This window comes from Plecotus auritus (genome assembly GCF_963455305.1).
Source record: "Plecotus auritus genome assembly, chromosome: 5".
Classification (NCBI taxonomy): Eukaryota; Metazoa; Chordata; class Mammalia; order Chiroptera; family Vespertilionidae; genus Plecotus; species Plecotus auritus.
In genome coordinates this window covers 152,864,720-152,887,029 of record NC_137776.1, presented here as the reverse complement: position 1 = coordinate 152,887,029, position 22,310 = coordinate 152,864,720, and the positions used below count along the sequence as shown (strand labels likewise).

General features: G+C 39.2%; 1 protein-coding gene across 7 annotated transcripts in view; it reads left to right on the top strand.

Annotated features, from left to right (window-relative positions):
* The window catches only part of AGTPBP1 (ATP/GTP binding carboxypeptidase 1), a 105,515-nt gene that overhangs the window by 13,163 nt on the left and 70,042 nt on the right, over positions 1-22,310 (top strand). For 6 of the 7 annotated variants that reach the window (XM_080668552.1, XM_080668554.1, XM_080668550.1 and 3 more), the window contains exons 2-7: positions 6,375-6,439; positions 13,326-13,450; positions 16,498-16,565; positions 19,982-20,045; positions 20,442-20,588; positions 21,870-22,001. In XM_080668552.1, the coding sequence (XP_080524678.1) occupies positions 6,408-6,439; positions 13,326-13,450; positions 16,498-16,565; positions 19,982-20,045; positions 20,442-20,588; positions 21,870-22,001 (568 nt within the window). In that variant the 5' untranslated portion in view covers positions 6,375-6,407. The remainder of the gene's footprint in view (positions 1-6,374; positions 6,440-13,325; positions 13,451-16,497; positions 16,566-19,981; positions 20,046-20,441; positions 20,589-21,869; positions 22,002-22,310) is intronic. The other variant, XM_080668553.1, reaches the window with a different exon arrangement.

Below are 22,310 nucleotides of genomic sequence, written 5' to 3'. Positions count from 1 at the left end.
TTATTTTTATACTAGAGGCCCGGTGCATGAAATTCATGCACTCGGGGGGGGGGGGGTGTCCCTCAGGCCGGCCTGTGCCCTCTCGCAGTCTGGGAGCCTTTAGGTGATGCCTGACTGACAGGGATGTCCCCCTGGGGAGAGGGCCTAAGCCAGCAGTGAGACATCCTGGAGGCGGGAGAGCCCGGCTTCTGGCTGGGCGGCATTGAGCGTCTGCCCCCTGGTTGTCAGTGTGCATCATAGCGACCACTCGTTCCACTGTTTGGTCGATTTTCATATTAGTCTTTTATTATATAGGTTATTTTTATTGATTTCAGAGAGCAAGGGAGAGAGAGAGATTTCTATCAATGATGAGAGAGAATCATTGATTGGCTGCCTCCTGCACGCCCCCAGCTGGGGATCGAGCCTGCAACCTGGGCATGTGCCCTTGACCGGAATCGAACCTGGGACCCATTAGTCCACAGTCCGACGCTCTATCCACTGAGCCAAACCAGCTCGGGCTTCATGATTTTTAAAGACTCATATGGTAGAGTAGTAAGTTACTGTTAAATAAATGGCTTCAGTTTTTTAAAAAATAGGCCTGATAGACTTAATTTAAATAAATATTTCAAGTTAATTTTTTTGGTATTTTTTTATTGTGGTAAAATATATTTGGCCACAATAAAATCACTTAAACCATTTTAAGGTTATAATTCAGTGGCATTAATTATATTCACAATGTTGTGCAACCATAATCACTGTTTCCAAAATTTTTCATTACCCCAGACAGACACTCTATAATTTCCATTAAACAATGAGTACCTATTCCCCTTTACCTCCAGCCCTTGGTAACCTTTAATCTACTTTATATTCCTATGTATTTGCCTATTCTAGATTTTTTCATATAAATGGAAGCAAAGCATACAATATTTATTGTTTTGTTTCTGGCTTATTTCATTTAGCACAATGTTTAAAGGTTAATTCATGTTGTAGTATGTATCCGAACATTCTTTTTTATTTTCATATATGTTGTGATTAGGGGTCCAACTTCATTCCTTTACATGTGGAAATACAGTTATCTCAGCAAAGAAAAGTCTGTTCTTTTGTTATTGAATGGACTTGGCACCCTTGCCAAAGTCACTTGGCCATAGATATATGCGTTTATTTCTAGACTTTCAGTTCTGTTGCATTCATCTGTTGTCTATTGGCCAGTACCACTTTTAAGCTGATTTGTATTAATGTTTTTACAATATGAAAACCATTAAGAATGCTAAATAACAAAGCTACTAAAAATAATGTTAATAAAAATATAGCCTAAGACAGAATTTATATAAGAATTTGAAAAAAACCCAACTTTTTTTAGTTGATTGACATGAGACTCAAATATAGTTCCAGAAGTTTCAAGTTATATATATATATATATGTTGATTATTTGACCTTTTATGAAAAGGCTTTATACAAGACAATTACTTTTTAAAACTAAAAATAAATAATGAAGTTTATGTCTTTCATATGAAAATTGTGTTTGCTTTCTTTTGTTGAACTTGAAATAACCATTCACAGATTTTATTTTCAACTGACATGAGGTGATTTTCTCCTTGATCTTGATAAACAACTAAAAAATTTCTTACATAAAAAGTTGAAAACTTGTAGCCAAAATGTTCATTTCTTTATTGTGATTTGCAGGTCACTACACTTCCATAGAAATCCAGAATTTTTTAAGGGGCAGATCAGTAAATCTCCTCTTGAGGGCCAGAAAGTGGCACATAAGATTCTTCCTCCTCAAGGTCCAGAGATTCTTTTTCACTCTCAAGCCCAAGTAGCAATCATTTTATGATTTCCTTTTGTCACATGATTTTCCCCGGCCAAGAATCTTGTCACTTGAAGTAAAAATATTTTCTCTAAGGTCTTGCCGAGAGTTGTTCAGTTGTTTCATGTGATAAGTGTTTGCTAAGGTGACTAGCTTCAGTAGCCGCTCTTGATCCTCTGACCTGCTTGTGAAAGCACTCCTGCAATTCACCTGTCAGCTGACACCTGTTGAGAACGCTTCATTTGCTAAGCCGCTGGATTTCTGCGTGTAGCCCGAGTTTTATGTGCTCTTTGTCCAGGTTTCCATGTAGTTCTTTAAACATTATTGAGTGTACAGGTTTTTGTTTAATAAAGTTAATCATTTTTATAGCTTTAAGTAGAACTTTAAAAAATGTTATCTCCCAGAGCTTTTGACACTTAGCTCTCTGTGAAAATACTGTGTTGTGAAGTCAGGTATTTTTAATTTTAATTTTAATTTTTTAATAAGAGTAGCAAATCTTCACATAGAGCCAGCTGTTGAAGATTTGTTATTATGCAGATTTGTTATTATGAAGATTTGTTAAACAGGGTATTTAATGTTTTGTCCTCCTATCTGCAAACTAAGGTCTGTTTTGGAAGCACTATGTTGGCATCCCAATATCAATTCAGATGCCAACATAGTGCTTCCAGAACAGACCTTTAGTTTGCAGATAGGAGGACAAAACATTAAATACCCTGTTTTTTGTTAACTTTGGGCAGCAATCACCCTGTAGCAAAAAAGTTTTCTTGATTTTCTATTCTCAAATTTTGTAATATTTATGAATACGTAATATATCTAGAGTATAATCTTAGATATATTACTGTTTACAAACTCTGGATTCATCTATCTGGATAGAAAAAAACACATTTTCTGTTTATTACATAAGTATTTTACATCATGTGACAGGTCAGTATGTTGACTTACCTTACTGTTAATATGCTGTAGAACTTTAAACATTCCTCCTTCTGCATCTCAGATAAGCATTTTACTCGGCATAATTTTACATTCTGATCTTATTAGTTTCTCAGCAATTGGATGGCTTTCCCTTTTCTAGTAAGTTCTGCTACTATGCAAATTGGTACATCAGCCTTTTCATTGTATATAATTTTTAAAAAATAAAAACTTTATTATGTTTCAGATTCCAATAGTACCTTTAACTTGTTAAATGACTATAATTTGTAGTTAAATGTCCTTTGAATATTGCTGGAACCTTTGTTGCAATACTTGTAAAGTTGTCTTCCAGAGACAACACAGAATGGAATGGGACAACTTGAATTACCAGCCTATGTGTAAACTCATTGATAAGTAGTTTTCATTCTCAAGATGGGGTTTTGTGTGTTGTGTTGTCTTTTGTTTGCAATAGTTTAGTGAAATGACTCGCAAAATTGTCACTAGCCCACTACCTCATCCTTAAAAATGGACTCATTCGATTTTCAAGCATATTTGTAAATTGTTATAATGTAAAACATAAGGGCATAATAAATAGCCAAATGAGACAGTCACAAAATTTTACAATATAGGTTCCTTGTAATATAGTCAGTCCACATTTTAGAAAGTTTGCACCAATAGCAGAGCATTAGAAATGGGGCAACTGGGTATATTTCTTGGTTTTGTTTTTTGTTTTCTTCTCTTTCTTTTCCCCAAGGTTTTAAAAAGGTCTGTCAGGATGTTGTGTTGAGAATAAACAGACTCTAGGGAGCCAGAGGTAGAAGGGAGACTAGGATGGTGGCTTGATCATAGAAGTAGATGTGGTGAAAGTGATCAGATTCTATATTTTAAAAGTAGAATTATCAGGACTTTTTTTTTTTTTTAATGGATATTTTTTTGAGGGGTGGGGGAGAGAGAGAAACATCGACTTGTTGTTCCACTTATTTATGCATTCATTAATTGTTTCTTGTATGTGCCCTGACTGGGGCTAGAATCTGCAACCTTGGCATAACAGGATGATGCTCTAACCAATTGAGCTACCTAGCCAGGGCTTATCAGGGCTTCTTAGTGTATTGGATGTGTGGTGTAAGACAGGAGCTAAGGAGGAAGTTAAGTTTTGGATCACATACTTGGAGAGAGAGAATTGTCTTTAACTATCCTTGGGGAAAGCTGAGGTTAGAGCACCTTTGAAAGGGAAGGGAAGGTCAGGAGATCAGTTTTGGATATCTTGAGTTTGTGATAGGAGAGATCTAAGTGGAAGTGTTGAGTAGACTGAATGAGATCACCAAGAGACCTGAGGTAGGAAAGGACAAGAGAGAACTGAGCCTTGGGGCATTCCAGGAAAAGAGGCTTAGAAGGAGTGGCAGTGGGGTAGACAGAAAACAGAGTATGTCCAAATGAAGCAAGTACTTCCAAGAAGAGGGAGTGATCAGCTGTATCAAATGCTGCTGATAGAACTAGTAAGATGAAGACTGAGAATGGACAGTTGGATTTGGTAACACTAAATGAGATCATTGGTTGCTGACAAGAGCAGTTAGCAGTGTTGATGGAGTGATGTGTGGAAAACTGGACTGGAACGTATTTAAGAGGGAATGGGAAGAGAGGACTTGTTGACAATATATATAAACAACTCTGCTTTCAGAAGGGAAGAAATGGGACAGTAGCTGAACTGGGGAGCTGAGAGCAAGAAAGTCCCCCCCCCCCCCCGCCTCGCCCCCCACACAAAAACAACAACATGATTTTATGGCGATGAAAACGATCCAATGAAGAGGAATGAGTAGATTATACCTAAATTCCACGGTCAGATATTATATACTCCCTTGCGTACCTTCTCAACTTCTTTGCCTCTTTCTTGCTTTGTCACCTTTGTTTGGCAAAACCACAGGCTTGGTGAAATGCAGCACTTCTGTTACCCCATACTTGCAATGAACACAAATGTTCACAGCAGCAAGAAGGGCCTTCATTTACTCTGAGGCACTCTGGTCTCAGGCCTCAGAAATAAAAAGCGCCGTAAGGGACACGCTGGGTTAGCCCTAAGGTAATGAGGACGAGAATTGGCCTTTTTCCTGAGGAACTCGAAAGTCTCAGAAGGCAGATTTCTTTGAGGTTGTCAATGTCTTTGGTGAAGATTATTTGCCAGACATGTTTAACATGGGGATATTGAGGAGGTAAAAAGTTATGTGCAATTATAAAGTTTTAGTTAGCTGTTTAGCTTTCTCTGCTGTTCTTGGTATTTCCCAGTTCCCTTAGTTATGAGTTTCCTGAGTTCTTCTGGGCAGAGTACCCTCCTTCCCCATAGTTTTCCTCTCTGTCACTGTGGACTTTACTGTTTACTCTAGTTCTCCGAGGGAGAGGAGAGAAATGCCTGTGGCTAAATTGCTATCTTACTGTGAATTGGAAGTTTGAATCATTTCTTAACTGTTGAGATAGGAGTGATGTAAATGCCCAGCATTAATTTTTGCGAATCAGAATTTACAGTGAACTTTCCTTAAGATGTGCTGCTAATGTAGTTTTAGAGAGAAACATACCACTCAACAAGAAGTAACTTTTTATGGCAACAGCAGCACTTTTGAAAACACATCGGATTCCTCCCCCCTTGTATATACAGTTAAGTCTTAATTAACTTGGATATTGGGAAAGTTACTTTGATTTTGTAGTCATTACAAAATAGTCAATTGAGCCCTAGCCAGTTTGACTCAGGGATAGAGTGTTGGCCTGCACATCAAAGGGTCCCGGGTTTGATTCTGGTCAAGAGCACGTTACCTTGGTTGCAAGCTCCTCCTTGGCCTGGGCCCTGGTCAGGGCTCAGGCAGGAGGCAATCAATCGATGTATTTCTCTGACACTGACATTTCTCTGTCTTTTCCTCTCTCTTCAACCCTCCCTAAAAATCAATGGAAAAATATACTCAGGTGAGGATTAATCTAAATAAGTAAGTAAGTAAGTAAATAAATAAATAAATAAATAAATAAGTCAGTTGAAAAAAAGAACAGCAATTTAAAAATTTCTTATAACTTAAAAACAGACCGTGTAATTTTTATACACAATCCAAAAATTATCAAAATTTTGTGAATCAAGATTTAATGTTTTAAAATGTATAGTATGAACTTTATAAAGATAAAACCTGTACTGCTTAAAGGAAAATATGCATGAAATGTATTAAATAAGATGTTACTGGTTTTTACTCTGTCTGAACAATTTGTTATTAATGTAAAAGTATTCTCATGTAGAAATAATCATACATATTTGCAGTATTTGAGTACTTATGTGAATGGTGGACAATAAGTACACTAATCTCAGGATGCTATTGTTGGTTTGAGTATTTTAAGGAAGAGTATTAGAACAGGAAGGATAATTTTATTGCAAAAGAAATGGGAACACTAGATTGTAAATTGTGTTAGATTAGGTTTTTGCATTTTTGTAGCTCTAGGATTCTGGTAATGTTTCACTGGTTGATTTTAGGTAATAGTCACATGTTGTGCGTTGAAGTGACTTGCCAGAAGCACATAGAACTCAAATATTCTCCTTTGGTTTCCAGTGTTATCTTGTGTTTCCCATAATAAAAACCTTCAGCTGTATGGCAGTTATGACATCTAATGTATAGAAAACAGAATTATATTTAATTAACTTTTTTTTTTTTTTTAGATTATCTGCAATGGTGAAATGAAGTAACTCAAGATGAGCAAGTTAAAAGTGGTATCAGAGAAAAGGTACTGTAATTCTAAATACCAATATGTATAAATTACAGAAATAATACGTGAAGCAGGTATTTGAAACTCATTACTTTAAAAATATTATTTATGTTTAAGTAATAGTATGTTATACAGTTGACCTTTGAACAGCATGGGTTTGAACTGCAAAGGTCCACTTATATGCCGATTTTTCTATTTTAAAAAAATATTTTATTGATTTCAGAGAAGAAGGGAGAGGGAGAGACAGAAAGAAACATTAGTGATGAGAGAGAATCATTGATTGGCTGCCTCCTGCAACCCGGGTATATGCCCTGGCCTGGAATCAAACTGTGAACTCCTGGTTCATAGGTCAACATTCAGCCATCTGAGCCACAGATTTTTTTTCAGTGAATACCTGTAATGTTTTCAGTCCACAGTTGGGTTTTCATGTATGCATGTATGCCATTTTATTTAGGGTATTTGAGCATCTGCAGATTTTGGTATCCGTGTGGGTTCCTTGAACCAATCTTCCGTGGATACCTAGGGACAACTAAGTTTTTGGGGAGTCAGAAGTTACAAATTTTCAACTGCACAGGGGTGGGATTACCTACCCCCACTCCTGCATTGCTCAGGGATCAACTGTATTTATATGGTTTTATTAAGATTTACCTTTTCAGTTAAAGCTGGAGTCAGCAAACTGTGACTGGGAGGCCAAATCTGGCCTACCTCTTGTTTTTGTATGGCCTGTGAGCTCCATTCTAAGTGGTTGGAAAAAAGAGTAAAAAGAATATAATATTTTATGACACATAAATATTTCATGAAATTCAGATTTCAGTGTACATAAATAAACTTTTATTGAGCATGCTCTTTCACTTAAAGATTGTCTGGTCACTTTTGTACTACCATGGCAAAGTTGAGTAGTGACAGAAACTATATGGCCTGTAGTGCCTAAAATATATACACTATCTGGCCCTTTATAGGGAAGTTTTCATTGACTCCTGAGATAAATATCAGCTCTACTGTGGACTTTCTTACTTTTTAGCAAATCTGGAGGGGTGGATGGATATCGATACTTGCTGAATTTAAACAGGGTTGTAATGGAATGAATTGGATTGGCAGATTTAAAGACCATGGGTGGTGATTTAAATAAAATTAACATGTTTTGTAAGATAGAGCACGCAGAGTCCTGGCTGGGTGGCTCAGTTTGTTGGAAGTGTCGTCCCATATGCCAAAAGTTTGCGGGTTCAATCCCTGGTCAGGGCACATAGATAACCCATTGATGTTTCTCTCTCCCATCAATGTTTTCCTCGCTCTATCTCTCTCTCATTTTCTCTCTCTCTCTTCCCCCCTCTCTCTCTCTCAAATCAATAAAAACATACCCTCAGGTGAGGACTAAGAAAAAAAAAGGCTACAGCAGACAGATATTTTCTTTGCATCCCATTCACCGTCATCATGATCATGCCCTAAATGTTACCATCAGCAAAATTCTCGTTTCTAAGTACTAATTCAGACTTTTTATTCTCCAACAACAATCTTTCATCTATCTCACTTGTGCAAATATCTGTATTGTAAGCGTTCTGCCTTACCCAGAACTCTAATTTATTGACTTTTATTTTTTTCTCATTTAATCTCCTTTTTTTACCCAGTGTAGAATTGATTGTCTATTATTATACTCTTGCAAATACCTGGAATGCCTTTATCTCACTTTGTGTGTGTGTGTGTGTGTGTGTGTGTTTTGGTTAATCATCATCCGAGGATATTTTTCCATTGATTTTTAGAGAGTGGAAAGGAGAGAGGGAAGGAGGAAGAAAAAGAGAGAGAGAAAGAGAGAGAGAAAATCTATATGAGAGAGACACATATTGGTTGCCTCCTGCACGCACCCCCATGGGGGCTAGGGATGGAACCTACAACTCAGGTATGTGCCCTTGACCAGGAATCGAACCCACGACCTTCCAATGTACAGGGGACAACATTTCAACCAACTGAGCCACACTAGCCAGGGCACTTTGTGTGTGTGTGTTTTTAATCACACCCACTGGACAAAGCCCTTTCCCTGTAAATCTTTATTGAGCAGCTGAATGATGTTGGAAGATGAACTAACTTGGCAGAGATCATTAAAAATTATTGATTAACAACCTGAACAGAGCCCAGCAATCTTCTTATTGTGGTTATCTGGAAAGTTCAGTTTCCCAAATTTTGTAATGACTGTTTCATACTTTCTTTTATATTCCTCAAACCTTTGAAATCCTCAGATAAATCAATACATAACCTCATCAAATGACCATTTCTCATGATATCATAGAGAAAATAAATCTATTATTCTCATTACTTTTTATTTTTTTCCTCATTACTTTAAAAAATTTTTTTATTGAATTTATTGGGATAACATTGGTTAATACAATTCTGTAGGTTTCAGGTGTACAGTTCTATAATACATCATCTGTATATTGTATTGTGTGTTCACCGTATCTTCATATTTCTTACACCAAATTTACATGCTCCCCTTTTTTTAATTCCATCCTCCTCTTACCATCGTATTATTTACTCCAACAGAGCTTGTCTCTTTTCTTGTCAAAGACTAATACTGTCACCTCTATTCTAGATTTTATACCTCCTTCCTTCTCAGGGTCTTTTAATTATTATTTACTAGTGGCCCAGTGCACGAAATTTGTGCACATTAAAAGAGGATTAATTAGAGGAAATAATTTAATATTGCTATTTGCCCTTTCTCTATAATACAAGTGTCAGAGACGAAAGAAAATCAGTAAAATGTATATGAAAACCTTCCTCCTGTCAGAGTCTGGGGCACACCACGGGACCCAGAGTCAAGTCCCCACCCACCCACATGTGCCTCAAAATCGCATGAGAACCAGACCCGGCGGGCCCCCGCCCCCATTGGCCTAGATCCAGACCTGGCCAGTCCCACGCTTGTCAAGCCCGGCCAGGCAGGGCATGTAGCTTCAGGTCCCCTGGCCTGGCGCCAGGATGGGAGACATGGCCTGAGGTCCCCCAGCCCAGACCAGAGCAGGGAGCATGCCTTGAGGTCCCCCGTCAAGCTCCGCCAGGTGGGGGACATGGCCTGAGATCCCCTGTCAAGCCCCGCTGGGTGGGGGGCATGGCCTGAGGTCCCCCATCAAGCCCCACCAGCAGGGGGGTGCATCCTCAGGTCCCGCGTCTAGCCCCGCTGGGTGGGGAGCATGGCCTGAGGTCCCCTGTCAAGCCCCGCCAGGCAGGGGGTCGCAGCCTCAGGTCCCCTGGCCTGGTGCTGGGGTGGGGGGTGCGACCTGAGGTCCCCGGGCCTGGTGGCGGGGTGGGGGGCACCTTGAGGTCCCCTGTAAAGCCCCAGTGGGTGGGGAGCACTGCCTGAGGTCCCCTGGCAATCCCCGCCAGGCAGGGGGGCGCAGCCTCAGGTCCCCTGGTCTGGTGCTGGGGCGGGGGGTGCGGCCTGAGGTCCCTGGGCCTGGTGCCAGGGTGGGGGACATGAGGTCCCCGGGCCTGGTGCCAGGGTGGGGGACATGGCCTGAAGTCCCCTGTCAAGCCCCACCTGGTGGGGGGGCACAGCCTGAGGTCCCCTGGCCTGGCGCTGGGGTGGGGGGAGCAGCCTGAGGTCACCTAGCCCAGCACCAGGACGGGAAGCACACCTTGAGTTCCCCCGCGTGGCCTGAATTCCCCCAACCCAGCACTGGGGGTGCACCTTGAGGTCCCCTGTCAAGCCCCGCCAGGCAGGGGGCACAGCCTCAGGTCCCCTGGCCCAGTGCTGGCCCATTTAGGGCAGTCGGACATCCCTCTTTCTCTCTCTCTCAAATCCAGGACAGCTGGCTCCCAACCGCTCGCCTGCCTGCCTGCCTGCCTGCCTGATTGCCCTTAACCGTTTCTGCCTGACAGCCTGATCACCCCCTAACTACTCCCGTGCCAGCCTGATTGACGCCTAACTGCACCCTGCCAGCCCGATTGCCCCCAACTGCCCTCCCCTGCCGGCCCGATCGCTCCCAACTGCCCTCCCCTGCTGGCCCGGTCACCCCTAACTGCCCTCCCCTGATGGCCTGGTCTCCCCCAACTGCCCTCCGTACTGGCCCAGTCACCCCTAACTGCCCTCCTTTGCCAGCCTGGTTGCCCGTAACTGCCTTCCCCTGCCGGCCTGGTCACCCCTAACTGTCCTCCTCTGCAGGCCTGGTCCCCCCCAACTACCCTCCTCTGCAGGCCTGGGTCCCCCCCAACTGCCCTCCCTTGCAGGCCTGGTCCCTCCCAGCTGCCCTCCCCTGCTGGCCTGATCATCCCCAACTACCTTCCTTTGCAGGCCTGGTCCCTCCCAACTGCTCTCCCCTGCTGGCCATCTTGTGGCGGCCATCTTGTGTCCACATGGGGGAGGCCATATTGTGTGTTGGAGTGATGGTCAATTTGCATATTACCTCTTTATTATATAGGATAAAATCCTAAGTGACCTTCCAACCTGTAGCTATGATGTGCAATGACCACCAGGGGGCAGATGCTCCGACCAGTAGCTATGACGCGCACTGACCACTAGGCGTCAGATGTTCAATGCAGGAGCTGCTGAGCTGCAATGACTAGGCAGCTGTGGTTCTTGGGTGACGCACCTGGGACCAGAGAGGAGGGAGCCTGATTCCAGGGTGTGATACCCGAGAACTGCCCTCTTGCAATCCTGTACCCTTTGGGGATGTTGGAGAGTCAGTTTCGGCTGATCCCTGCAGGCCAGGCTGAGGGATCTCTAGTTAGAATTATAAATGGTAACTCTGAAGATTGGTCAGCCTCATTTTGATTCATCTAAAAAAATAGAGGAAGACAGTGAAGATACATCTCTTTAATTAAAAATTCTCTGCTGTGTTCATTGAAAAGCTATATAATTGTGTGTGTTTTTTAATAAAGTCTAAAAATTATTCAAATGGTATAGCTGCCCTCTGGTGTTCACCCTATGATTCTCTCAACATTAGTGTCACAGCCTTAAATTTTGGAGCTGAGTCAGTAGTGGCTTAGAATATTTTGTTCAGTTTTCATTCTGTAGATGAAAAAAGTACAGAAAGGGAATGCCCATGTTCTGAATTTCCATTTTTTTCTTTCCTTCCTTCAAAAAATAAATTCATCCACCATCCATGTAATAGCATGATTCTCAGAAAGGAGTCACTTAGATAAAAGTTTTATTTTTTTAATTTTTTTTTAAATCCTCACCGGAGGATATTTTTCCATTGATTTTTAGAGAGAGGGAAAGACAGAAACATCGATGTGAGAGAAACACATTGATTGGTTGCCTCCTGCACGAGCCCTGACCAGGGCCCGGGCCGGGGAGGACCCTGCAACTGAGGTACGTGCCCTTGACTGGAATTGAACCCGGGACCCTTCAGTCTGCAGGCTGATGCTTTATTCACTGAGCCAAACCGGCTAGGGCAAAAGTTTTATTTTTTTATAGTGGTACAATTTAATTTAACATTTTAAGAGTTACCGACAAGACAAACTCTTAATTTGGAACGGAATAGTATGTGTGTTATGCTTAGTGTGTTTTGTATGTTTTTGAATTTTTAAAATAGATGTCTTATTAGCTACTAAAAATACTAACACATGAAAGTAATTGAATAAAATTGGAAAAACACACTCAATTAGTATGTTTCTGAATTTTGGTTTCTGTAATGCAAATTTCTCTTAAAGATGTATTTTCCCTAGTATGCAAAATTGTGGTATCTTAATGTAATTTCTCACCACAAAGAACTAGAGCTCTCAAAAAGAACAGGTTTGGCTCAGAATTTCTTTGTACTCTTAAATGAAGACTCCAAAAAGTTTTTGTTGATGTGGATTTTTTAATCTATTGATATTTACCATGTTATAAATTAATACTGAGGAATTAAAAATTATAAACTCAATGCATAATGACACAATAACATTTTATATTAAAAATAACGATATTTTCAAAATGTAGTAAGAAGAGTGCTATTGATTTATTACATTTTTGAAAACTTAATGTTTGACTTAATGGAAGACAGGTAGATTTTCTTCTTCTGAGTTCAGTCTCTGGTGGTTTGTACAAATTAACTTACTGTTAAAGAAAATGAGAGAGAGAATATGAATTTGGGAAATTTGAACTTGGAAATTAGATGTTGATGTTAAAGGATTATTGTTATTGTTTTTGGTATAGTAGTGCTATTATAGTTATACTACAAGCCTGATGCATGAAATTCGTGCAAGAGTAGGCCTTCCTTCCCCCGGCTGCCAGCACCGGCTTCCCTCTGGCACCCGGGACCCAGGCTTCCCTCGCAGCCCTGGCTTCGTCCAGAAGGATGTCCAGTCTAATTAGCATATTATGCTTTTATTATTATAGATACATTCTAAAGAGTTCTTATTTTAGAAAACAGATAATTAATGCCAAGTATTTACATAGGAAATGATCTCTCTGAGATTTGCTTCAAAATTAGCCAATGGATGTGTGTGCCTGCAAGTAAGCATGTGTGAAATAAGAAGGTCCATGAATTGATAATTGTTGAAGCTGGGTGATAGGTACATGATAGTTCATTTTCCTATTTTGTCTTCTTTTGTTCATGTTTGGAATTTTTTATAATGTTAATGTTTTAGCTCATTCAGATTTATGGTAACAGTTTTAAGGAATCATTTATCTCTTTTGCAATATTGGAAGAAAAAGAAAATATATAAAAACTTAAACATGTAACTTATTTTTCTCACTACAGAATATTTTTATTAAGAATATTAAATATTTCTGAAAACCAGAAAGTATAGAGCATAATATAATGAACACCTTGTACCAATCACCCAAGAAATAAAACTTACAAATGTGACATGTGCAATTGTCTAATAAAGGCATATCAGAGGGCATCAATCACTCTTCTGTTCGAAACTTCCCATTTCACTTAGTGTAAAAATAGTGGTCTTGCTGTGCCCTAATATAAAGTAACATTCTTTTTAGCCTTACCAATAACTCTCGGGTTGTCGGACTCCTCGCTCAGCTGGAGAAGATCAGTACTGAACCTACAGAATCAGATACTGCCAGATATGTTACATCAAAAATTCTTCATCTGGCTCAAAGTCAAGGTGAGCTTTAACCTCTTGTTTTGGGAATGCTTTTTAAATTCTTTAACAGTGGAGGCAGCTAAGAATGTTTAAACTTTTGATAAATGATTTTCTGTAAAAATCAAACTTCCTCAAATAGACTCAAGAAGTAGAAAATGGAATAGCTGTGAAAGAAATTAATTTTCAAAGCATTGTTTCTAAGAAATGATTATTATTTTATCTATGGATGAATCCCTCCCTCTCCCCTACCCCCATCAATTTTCAAGTAATACCTAATTCCAGTGCTACTTGCACTAGAATGTTGACAAAAGATGTCAGGTAGCAGAGAACATTGGTTATTAGCGTGGTTCCTGCTTTGAAATGCAGGCTCTGTCATTCAGTGCCTGGGTGACCTTAAGGAAGTATTGAATCTCTAGGACTTAGTTGTACCATGTCTGAAATAGAGATGAGAAATATCATGTGATTATTAATGTGTATTACATGAGAAGTATGTAAAAAGAAGGTTAAAAGTCTTTAATAAGTGATACTTCTATTATATGAAGCCAGTACTGAATTGGTATCAAAACCTTGATAGTGTAGAAGAGAAAAAAAAGTGTTGACTTTGCACTTAGGAACATAAATGTAAAAAGTCCCAAATAAAATATTAGTGAATTAAGTCTAATTATACATTGAAAGATGAATATCATTGCTAAAGTGCACTTATTTCAGGAATGTAAAATGTTTTAATATTAGGAAATATATTCTATAACATTATTTGAACAGGTCAAATAAAACCCATGTGATTATCTCAATAGATGCTAAAAAATATTCTAAAACCTGTACTTGATTTAAAACACACACACACACAAAACAGCAAACCTGAGTTTTCTTTTTTTCAAATAAAGGTAAACCTGCAGCCAACTTAATATTTAACAACTAGAGGCCTGGTGCATGAAATTTGTGCACGGGGCGGGGTGTCCCTCAGCCCAGCCTGCACCCTCTCCAATCTGGGACCCCTCGAGGAATGTCCGACTGCCCGTTTAGGCCCGATCCCTAAACGGGCAGTCAGACATCCCTCTTACAATCCAGAACTGCTGGCTCCCAACTGCACACCTGCCTGCCTTCCTGATTGCCCCTAACCGCTTCTGCCTGCCACCTGATCACCCCCTGACCACTCCCCTGCCAGCCTGATTGATGCCTAACTGCTCCTCTGCCAGCCTGTTTGCCCCTAACTGCCCTCCCCTGCAGGCCTGGTCACCCCTAACTGCCCTCCCCTGCAGGCCTGGTCACCCCCAACTGCCCTCCCCTGCAGGCCTTGTCCCCCCCAACTGCTCTCCTCTGCAGGCCTGGGTCCCCCCCAACTACCCTCCCCTGCAGGCCCGGTCACCCCCAACTTCCCTCCTCTGCCAGCCTGGTCACCCCTAACTGCCCTCCCTTGCAGGCCTGGTCCCTCCCAACTGCCCTCCCCTGTTGGCCATCTTGTGGTGGACATCTTGTGTCCACATGGGGGCAGCCATCTTTGTCCACATGGGGGCAGCCATCTTGTGTGTTGGAGTGATGGTCAATCTGCATATTACTCTTTTATTAGATAGGATAGAGGCCTGGTGCACGGGTGAGGGCCAGCTAGTTTGCCCTGAAGGGTGTCCCGGATCAGGGTGGGGGTTCCCTTGGGGTGTGGGGTGGCCTGGGCGAGGGGCCTATGGTAGTTTGCAGGCTGGCCATGCGCCCGGCGACCCAAGCGGAGGCCCTGGTATCTGGGACTTATTTATCTTCTACAATTGAAACTTTGTAGCCTTGAGTGGAGGCCTGGGCCGGCCAGGGTGTGTGGAAAGCTTGGCTTCCTTCATTGCCGGGGAAACCCAAGCCTCCTGCTCTCTCCATGGCCACAGCCATCTTGGTTGGGTTAATTTGCATATTCGCTCCAGATTGGCTGTTTGGAAGTTTGTTTTATGGTGGGCGTGGCTTGTGGGTGTAGTAGAGTGATGGTTAATTTGCATATCACTCTTTTATTAGATAGGATGACACTGAAGGCATTCTGTTAAAATGAAGGTCCAGACAATTCACAATTAATATTTTAATTAATTTTTTATTATTTCATTATTCTGGAGGTTTAGGTCATTGAAATAAGATATTTAGCAGGCATTTACAGTGTCCAGGATCTCAGTATCTATTAATCTTTCTTTGTGGTCATAGACCCTTAATTTTTTGATAATATCCTCCTATGTAACCCCTGTGTTTAGGGGGTAGGTGACAGCACCCCAAAACCCAGGAGAGGTCAATAATAGAATGTATTTGTTTCTAGCAAAATCTAAAATACCTGCACCTTTTAATTCAGAAAGTGGTTGTACTAGATTCTAGCCTTTGGAAATATTATGCTTATCAACTAAGGCAGATGTATAAGGATGTTCATTGTATTAGTGCAAAGATAAGTGTACCAGGTATATTCACTGTATCATCCTCAAAACAAAACACCAACGAAAACAAAGCATTGCCCTAGCCGGTTTGGCTCAGTAGATAGAACGTCGGCCTGTGGACTGAAGGGTCCCAGGTTCGATTCCGGTCAAGGGCAGATGCCTGGGTTGTGGGCTCAACCCCCAGTGGGGGATGTGTAGCAGGCAGCTGATCGATGATTCTCTCTCATCATTGATGTTTCTGTCTCTCTCTCCCTCTCTCTCTCTGAAATCAATAAAAAAAAACAACAAAACCATTTAAAATGGCACTAGGTTTCTGTTTTCACCAATTTGATTAAATATTTTCTAATTCTGGCCATAAAGATGATAGAGGCCTTCCATTACCACTGCCTCTTCACCTCCAGTTCTGGTGCCTGTACTGTGATAATGATTTTAAGGTTACAGATGGACAGACAGGGATTCACCTAGTCCCTACTAGGAGCTGTGCTGAAGGGTAAGGAAAGTCTACAGAGAGTAGAATTAGCAGCATCAGAGGGAAGATCATGTAAGAACCAATTTAGAATGTTTACTGAACCAGTGGAGACTTGTTTATTCTATGTTAGCTGTATAATAAAATGATATATACTTTTTTGAATGTTTTAGAAGATATATATATATTTATATATTTTCACTTTTCAGAAAAAATAAGGAGAGAAATGACAGCCAAAGGTTCTACAGGAATGGAAGTTCTGCTCTCAACATTAGAGGTAAAGCATTTACAGGCTTTAATTATGTAACTATTAGTATCAATCAGTACTGAAGAAAAAAATAGTATATGCAGTATAACATTTTTATCCTAGAGGTAAAGCCAACGAATGGAAGTTTGTTTTATGTTTTAGATTAACATTTGGAATGGTTATATAAACATTCTAATATATATTAGGCAAACCTCTAAATATATTACCCTATGATAATGATAACCCCATTTTAAATCTTTACATGCCACTCTAATTGGTAATAGAAATTAAAGCATTAGCTGGAAATAAGTCTTTAGCTTAATATAAATTATTGGCATTGGAAATCCTCATTTATTTTGTTATGTCAGCTGACATATTTTTGATTTAGTTTACTACATATATTGGTAGAATAACTATATTATATTGATAATAATTAAATTTCTATGCCAGTGTGAAAGTTTTGGGTAGATCAGCCGGATATATTCAGAATCATTATTTTATATTTTATTAAGAACAGAGGGTAAGTACCATTGTATACCTTAAACTTACATAATGTTATATATCAAATTATATTTCAAAATAGCTGGAAAAAAAAGAACGGTGTGATTTTATGTTTTTTGATAGGAGTTACTTCCTGTCAAAAATGACATAAAGTTGTTATTTTAAATTGATCTGTTAGTTTAAAGCAATCTCGATAAAAATACTAACTTTTTTTTCTATAGTTCAGTGGGAAAATAAGAATAGAAAGGATATCTCTGAAAAATAAATGAGAAAAGACTAGCCCCACCAAATATCAGAGAACATTATAAAACTTCAGTAATTCAGGAAGTTTAGAAATTGTGGGTGGGAACTAGATAGACATCAGTGGAATAGAATAGAAGATCCAAATTAAGTTAAAAATGCTTATGGGAATTTAGTACTACTTAATCAATGGTAGCATTTCAGATTAGTGAGGGGTAGGGGGATTGCTTAATAAGTGGAACTGGGACAAATTGGTAGCCATGCAGAAGAGTATAATGTTAGATCCTTACTTCCTACACCAAAATAAATTCCATATCAAGCAAATATTTAAGCATGGAAAAGAAAACCAGAATACTCGAGGAAATAATGAGAAGAATTTTTAATAATCTTGGCACAGGGAAGGCTTTTCTAAGTATGAAAAAAAGAAACAGGAGCCATAAAAGAAAAGGTTGATAAATTCAACTATATTAACAAAAACGCATGGGGAAAAAACATCATAGACACTTGGCAAACTGAAGAAAAAAGATTTCAACTCATATAATTTCTTTAACATATAAAGAACTTCCACAAATTTGTAAGGGAAGAAGTCTACCCAATAGAAAAATGTGTAAAGGTTATGAACAGACAGTTCCTAGAAAAAGAAACACAAATTGCACTTGAGATAGAGCATCATTGTTTTTTCTCCCTATTTGCTCATGTCACAAATTATTGAGGTCAGCAGAGGTGGGAGGTGATGAATTACATTTGGGAGATTTGTCTAGATAAGGCCTAAAGATAATAGTGCAACTTCCATTCAGGTTCCAATAGCCTGAGCTCAGTCGCATTGCTCAAACTCAATTACAAAAGGGCTGGGAAATACGGTGTAGCTCTGTACCTAAGGAAGAAGATGAAATCAGTTCGCTGAACACAATCCATTCTTCTCTTTAACAAACATCTGTCCCTCTCATTCCAAATTCCTCCCCAATGAGACAGTGGTCCAGTTAATATCTCCAATGCCAAAACAAGGGTCTCTGGTTATGTACAGTCCTCCATCTGGTCTGGATGGAGCTTTTTGGTTCTATCAGTCTGTGAGCTAAAATATGAAGTGGAGACACTCATTTCCTTTTGGAAAGAGAAAGAGTAAGAGTCCCATGCCAGTCACTGATGCACAGTAATTCTGAGATTCCTCTGTATAACACTGTAAAGTTCTCTACACTGGGGGTGTGGTGGTTCTTTAAATAGGCCATGCTTCTGCTCTGTGTGTCTGTTTTGTTTTTTGTCCATTCAGCCATTGCCTTTTATATATATATATATTAATTGATTTCAGAAAGGAAGGGAGAGGGAGAGAGAGATAAAAACATCAGTGATGAGAGAGAATCATTGATCGGTTGCCTACTGCATGCCCCCTACTGGGGATTGAGCCCGAAACCCCCGGGCATATGACTCGACCTGGAATCGAACCATGACCTCCTAGGTCGATGCTCAACCACTGAGCCACGCAGGCTGGGCCAGCCATTGCTTTTAATAAGAGAAATGTAACCAAGTGTAATATTTAAACTTTTTTTTTTTTATTAGATTGGTTGTCCAGACTTTGGGAAATAGTTAATCTTCTCCATTGCTGGTGGGAGTGTAAATTGCTCCATGAAGAGCAGTTTACTATGTAGTTATATCCATCAAAATACTCATATTCTTTGACCCAGAAATTCCAGGAATTTATCCTACATGTAGCTGTAATTGATTCCATGTAAATATATGTAGTGTTTGTTGCAATTTTTTAATGCCAAATAACTTTATTTATTATTTATTTATTTTGCTTTTACATCTTTGTTGTTGAAAGTATTACATATGTCTTTTGCAATTTTTTAATAGCAAAGGATTTTTAAAAATCACATTGGAAAAAAAAATCTCATTGATAGGTGATTGGTTACATAAACAATGGTTTAGCCATGTAGTGGAATACTTTCTGTAGGCCTTAAAAAGATGAAGAAACTATTGATATGTAAAAATATCAGTTTACAATACAATATCTATGTAGGGTAATGCTATTTGGAGAAATAAATCTGTATACACATGTATATTTACATGGATTTAAAAAATGTATTTTATTGATTTTTTACAGAGAGGAAGGGAGAGGAATAGAGAGAAACATTGATGAGAGAGAAACACCCATCAGCTGCCTCCTGCACACCTCCCACTGGGGATGTGCCCGCAAGGTACCTGCCCCTGACCGGAATCGAACCTGGGACCCTTCAGTCCGGAGGACGATGCTCTATCCACTGAGCCAAACCAGTCAGGGCTGGATTTTTTTTAAATATCTGCATATTTTCTTTGTCTGGATACATGGAACCGATAACACAGTTGCCTTCTGAGAGGGGAGCTAGGTGACTAGGTAGTTACCATATATACATTGTAGTGCCTTTATATTTTGATTCACTTATTTTTATTGCTTTATTGGGCAGATCATGATAAATTCAGATACCCAATTAATTCCTCTTGTAATAATATTGATACTAAGAAAGTAATAGCACAGATTATTTGTAAAAAATTTTAAGGGCAAGAAGAAACTGAAGTGATAAGTGAGAATAGTGGAAACCTCATTACATTTGTTCTTAGAGAAATTGGAAAGGTCATCTGTAAAATATAGATAGTTCCCAACAGGAATAGAAAAAGTTTGGGAATTATAGATTTACAATGGTTTAATAAAGCAAATAAACTATTTATTTCAGAACACGAAAGATCTTCAAACTACACTTAATATCTTAAGCATTCTTGTTGAGCTGGTGTCAGCTGGTAAGTTTTTTTTTTTTTTTTGGTCTAATTCCTGTTTGTAAATAGTGATCAATAATGTGTTATGTGTACTTTATGAGGAATTTTCTGATACTCATATAGAGGCTATTCTGAGTATTGGAATTTGGAAACTGGTATGTCATATTCTTGTTGTTGCTTGTTTTTGTTATTTTTCAGTATTCCTTAAACTGGAATCCTGAACATAGAATTTTGGCATCACTTGCAGTTACTCTCTGTACTGTTTTCTAAATACAACAAATGAAATAAAACAAAATTTTATTTTGATTTTTTTTTTATTTCAGAAGTCTTCACTTTAAATATTTTTTGAATGCTAAAAGTTGTAATATTTGGTATGTTATGGGAAGATTTGCTGTTTAAACAAAAAATTTTTTCTTTTAGGTGGAGGTCGAAGAGCTAGTTTCTTAGTTGCCAAAGGTGGTTCACAAATATTGTTACAGTTACTCATGAATGCCAGCAAAGAATCTCCCCCAAATGAGGAGTTAATGGTGCAGATTCATTCTATTCTTGCAAAGATTGGACCGAAAGGTAAGGATTGCACTTGTATGATTATCAAACCTAAAAGCATCTTTGTGACATGGCTTCTCTGTGCCTTGATACTGGTAAAATTTTAAATCTGGAATGCTACCCTTTTTCTTGGTCTTAAGCCATGGAATTCTTTCCAAAGCCAATTAATGACCTAAAAAGAATTGAGGATCCTGATAAATTCTTGAGGAATTGCATTGCATGTGGTGGGAAAAAGAAGAAAAATATGTCAAAATCACAAGTGTGTCTTGGTGTGTGTGTGATAAAAAGTTGTAAGATTGATTATTGTAACAAGGCATGCAAAGTATTACAAAAATTGAGAAAACACAGAATATGAAACAAAGAAGCTGATTTAGGTTAATAAAAAAAGTAATCCTTTGAATAGAACCTAATTTCAGTTTATAGTTGTCTATCTGCACAGAGATGAAAATGATCCCCTAAACTCTTCAAATAATGATTTCTGAGTTCTGCCATTGCCTTATGACATACATATAGGTTTGACACTTTGAAGTATTTGGTTAAATGCTTATTCTAAAGAGTATGTATGTATGTGTATACAGCTTGACTAGGAATAGAACCTGTGACCCTTTGGTGTACGGGGCGACACTCTAACCACTGAGCAAAACGGTCCAGGGCTATATAAGGAGTACTTTTTTTTAAATCCTCACCCGAGGATATTTTTCCATTGATTTTGAGAGAGAGTGAAAGAAAGACAGAGAGAAACATCGATGTGAGAGAAACATATCGATTGGTTGCCTACTGCACAAGCCCCAAGCAGGGTCAGGGAACCTGCAACCAAGATGCATGCCCTTGACCAGAATCGAACCTGGGACCTTTTGGTTCACAGGCTGACACGCTCTCCACTGAGCCAAACCAGCTAGGTCCGTGGTCAGCCAACTGCAGCTCGTGAGCCACATGCGGCTTTTTGGCCCCTTGAGTGTGGCTCTTCCACAAAATACCACGGCCTGGGTGAGTCTGTTTTGAAGAAGTGGCGTTAGAAGAAGTTTAAGTTTAAAAAATTTGGCTCTCAAAAGAAATTTCAGTCGTTGTACTGTTGATATTTGGCTCTGTTAATTAATGAGTTTGCCGACCACTGAGCTAGGACATATAAGGAGTACTTTTAAAATCATACGAGAAAATGATTATAATTTTAGATATTTCAGGTCAACTTTACATTTGTAATATAACTTCATAATATAAGTTTTTAAAATTTCATTGCTTTATGACATTTTTATTTCACTCCAAGTTACATATAAGTACACTGTGTTAATTTTTTATAAACAGACAAAAAATTTGGCGTGAAAGCTAGAATTAATGGAACTCTGAATATAACCCTGAATTTGGTCAAACAGAATTTGCAGAATCATCGCCTGGTTTTGCCGTGTCTTCAGCTCTTACGAGTATATTCTGCAAACTGTGAGTATTTCAGAGTAGTTTTTAGTTAACTCAGTGTTTTGAAGTTACAGAAAAATGAAAATTTAAAAGTATCTTAACTCCATAACTCTCTAAAATTTGTGGACAAGATAAAGAGAATATTTAATATGGCTTTTTATAATGCCTAGCCGCACCACCACAGAAGTGATATGGGGTAAGAAGGAGAATTGGCAAAATCTTGAGAATTGTCATGAATTCCTCCAATTTGTAAAAGCTTGTAGTGAGGGGGGGGGGGGGGAGTAGGCAGCTCGTGGGAAATATGTGGAAGAATGTGAGGGTATTTGCAGCTGG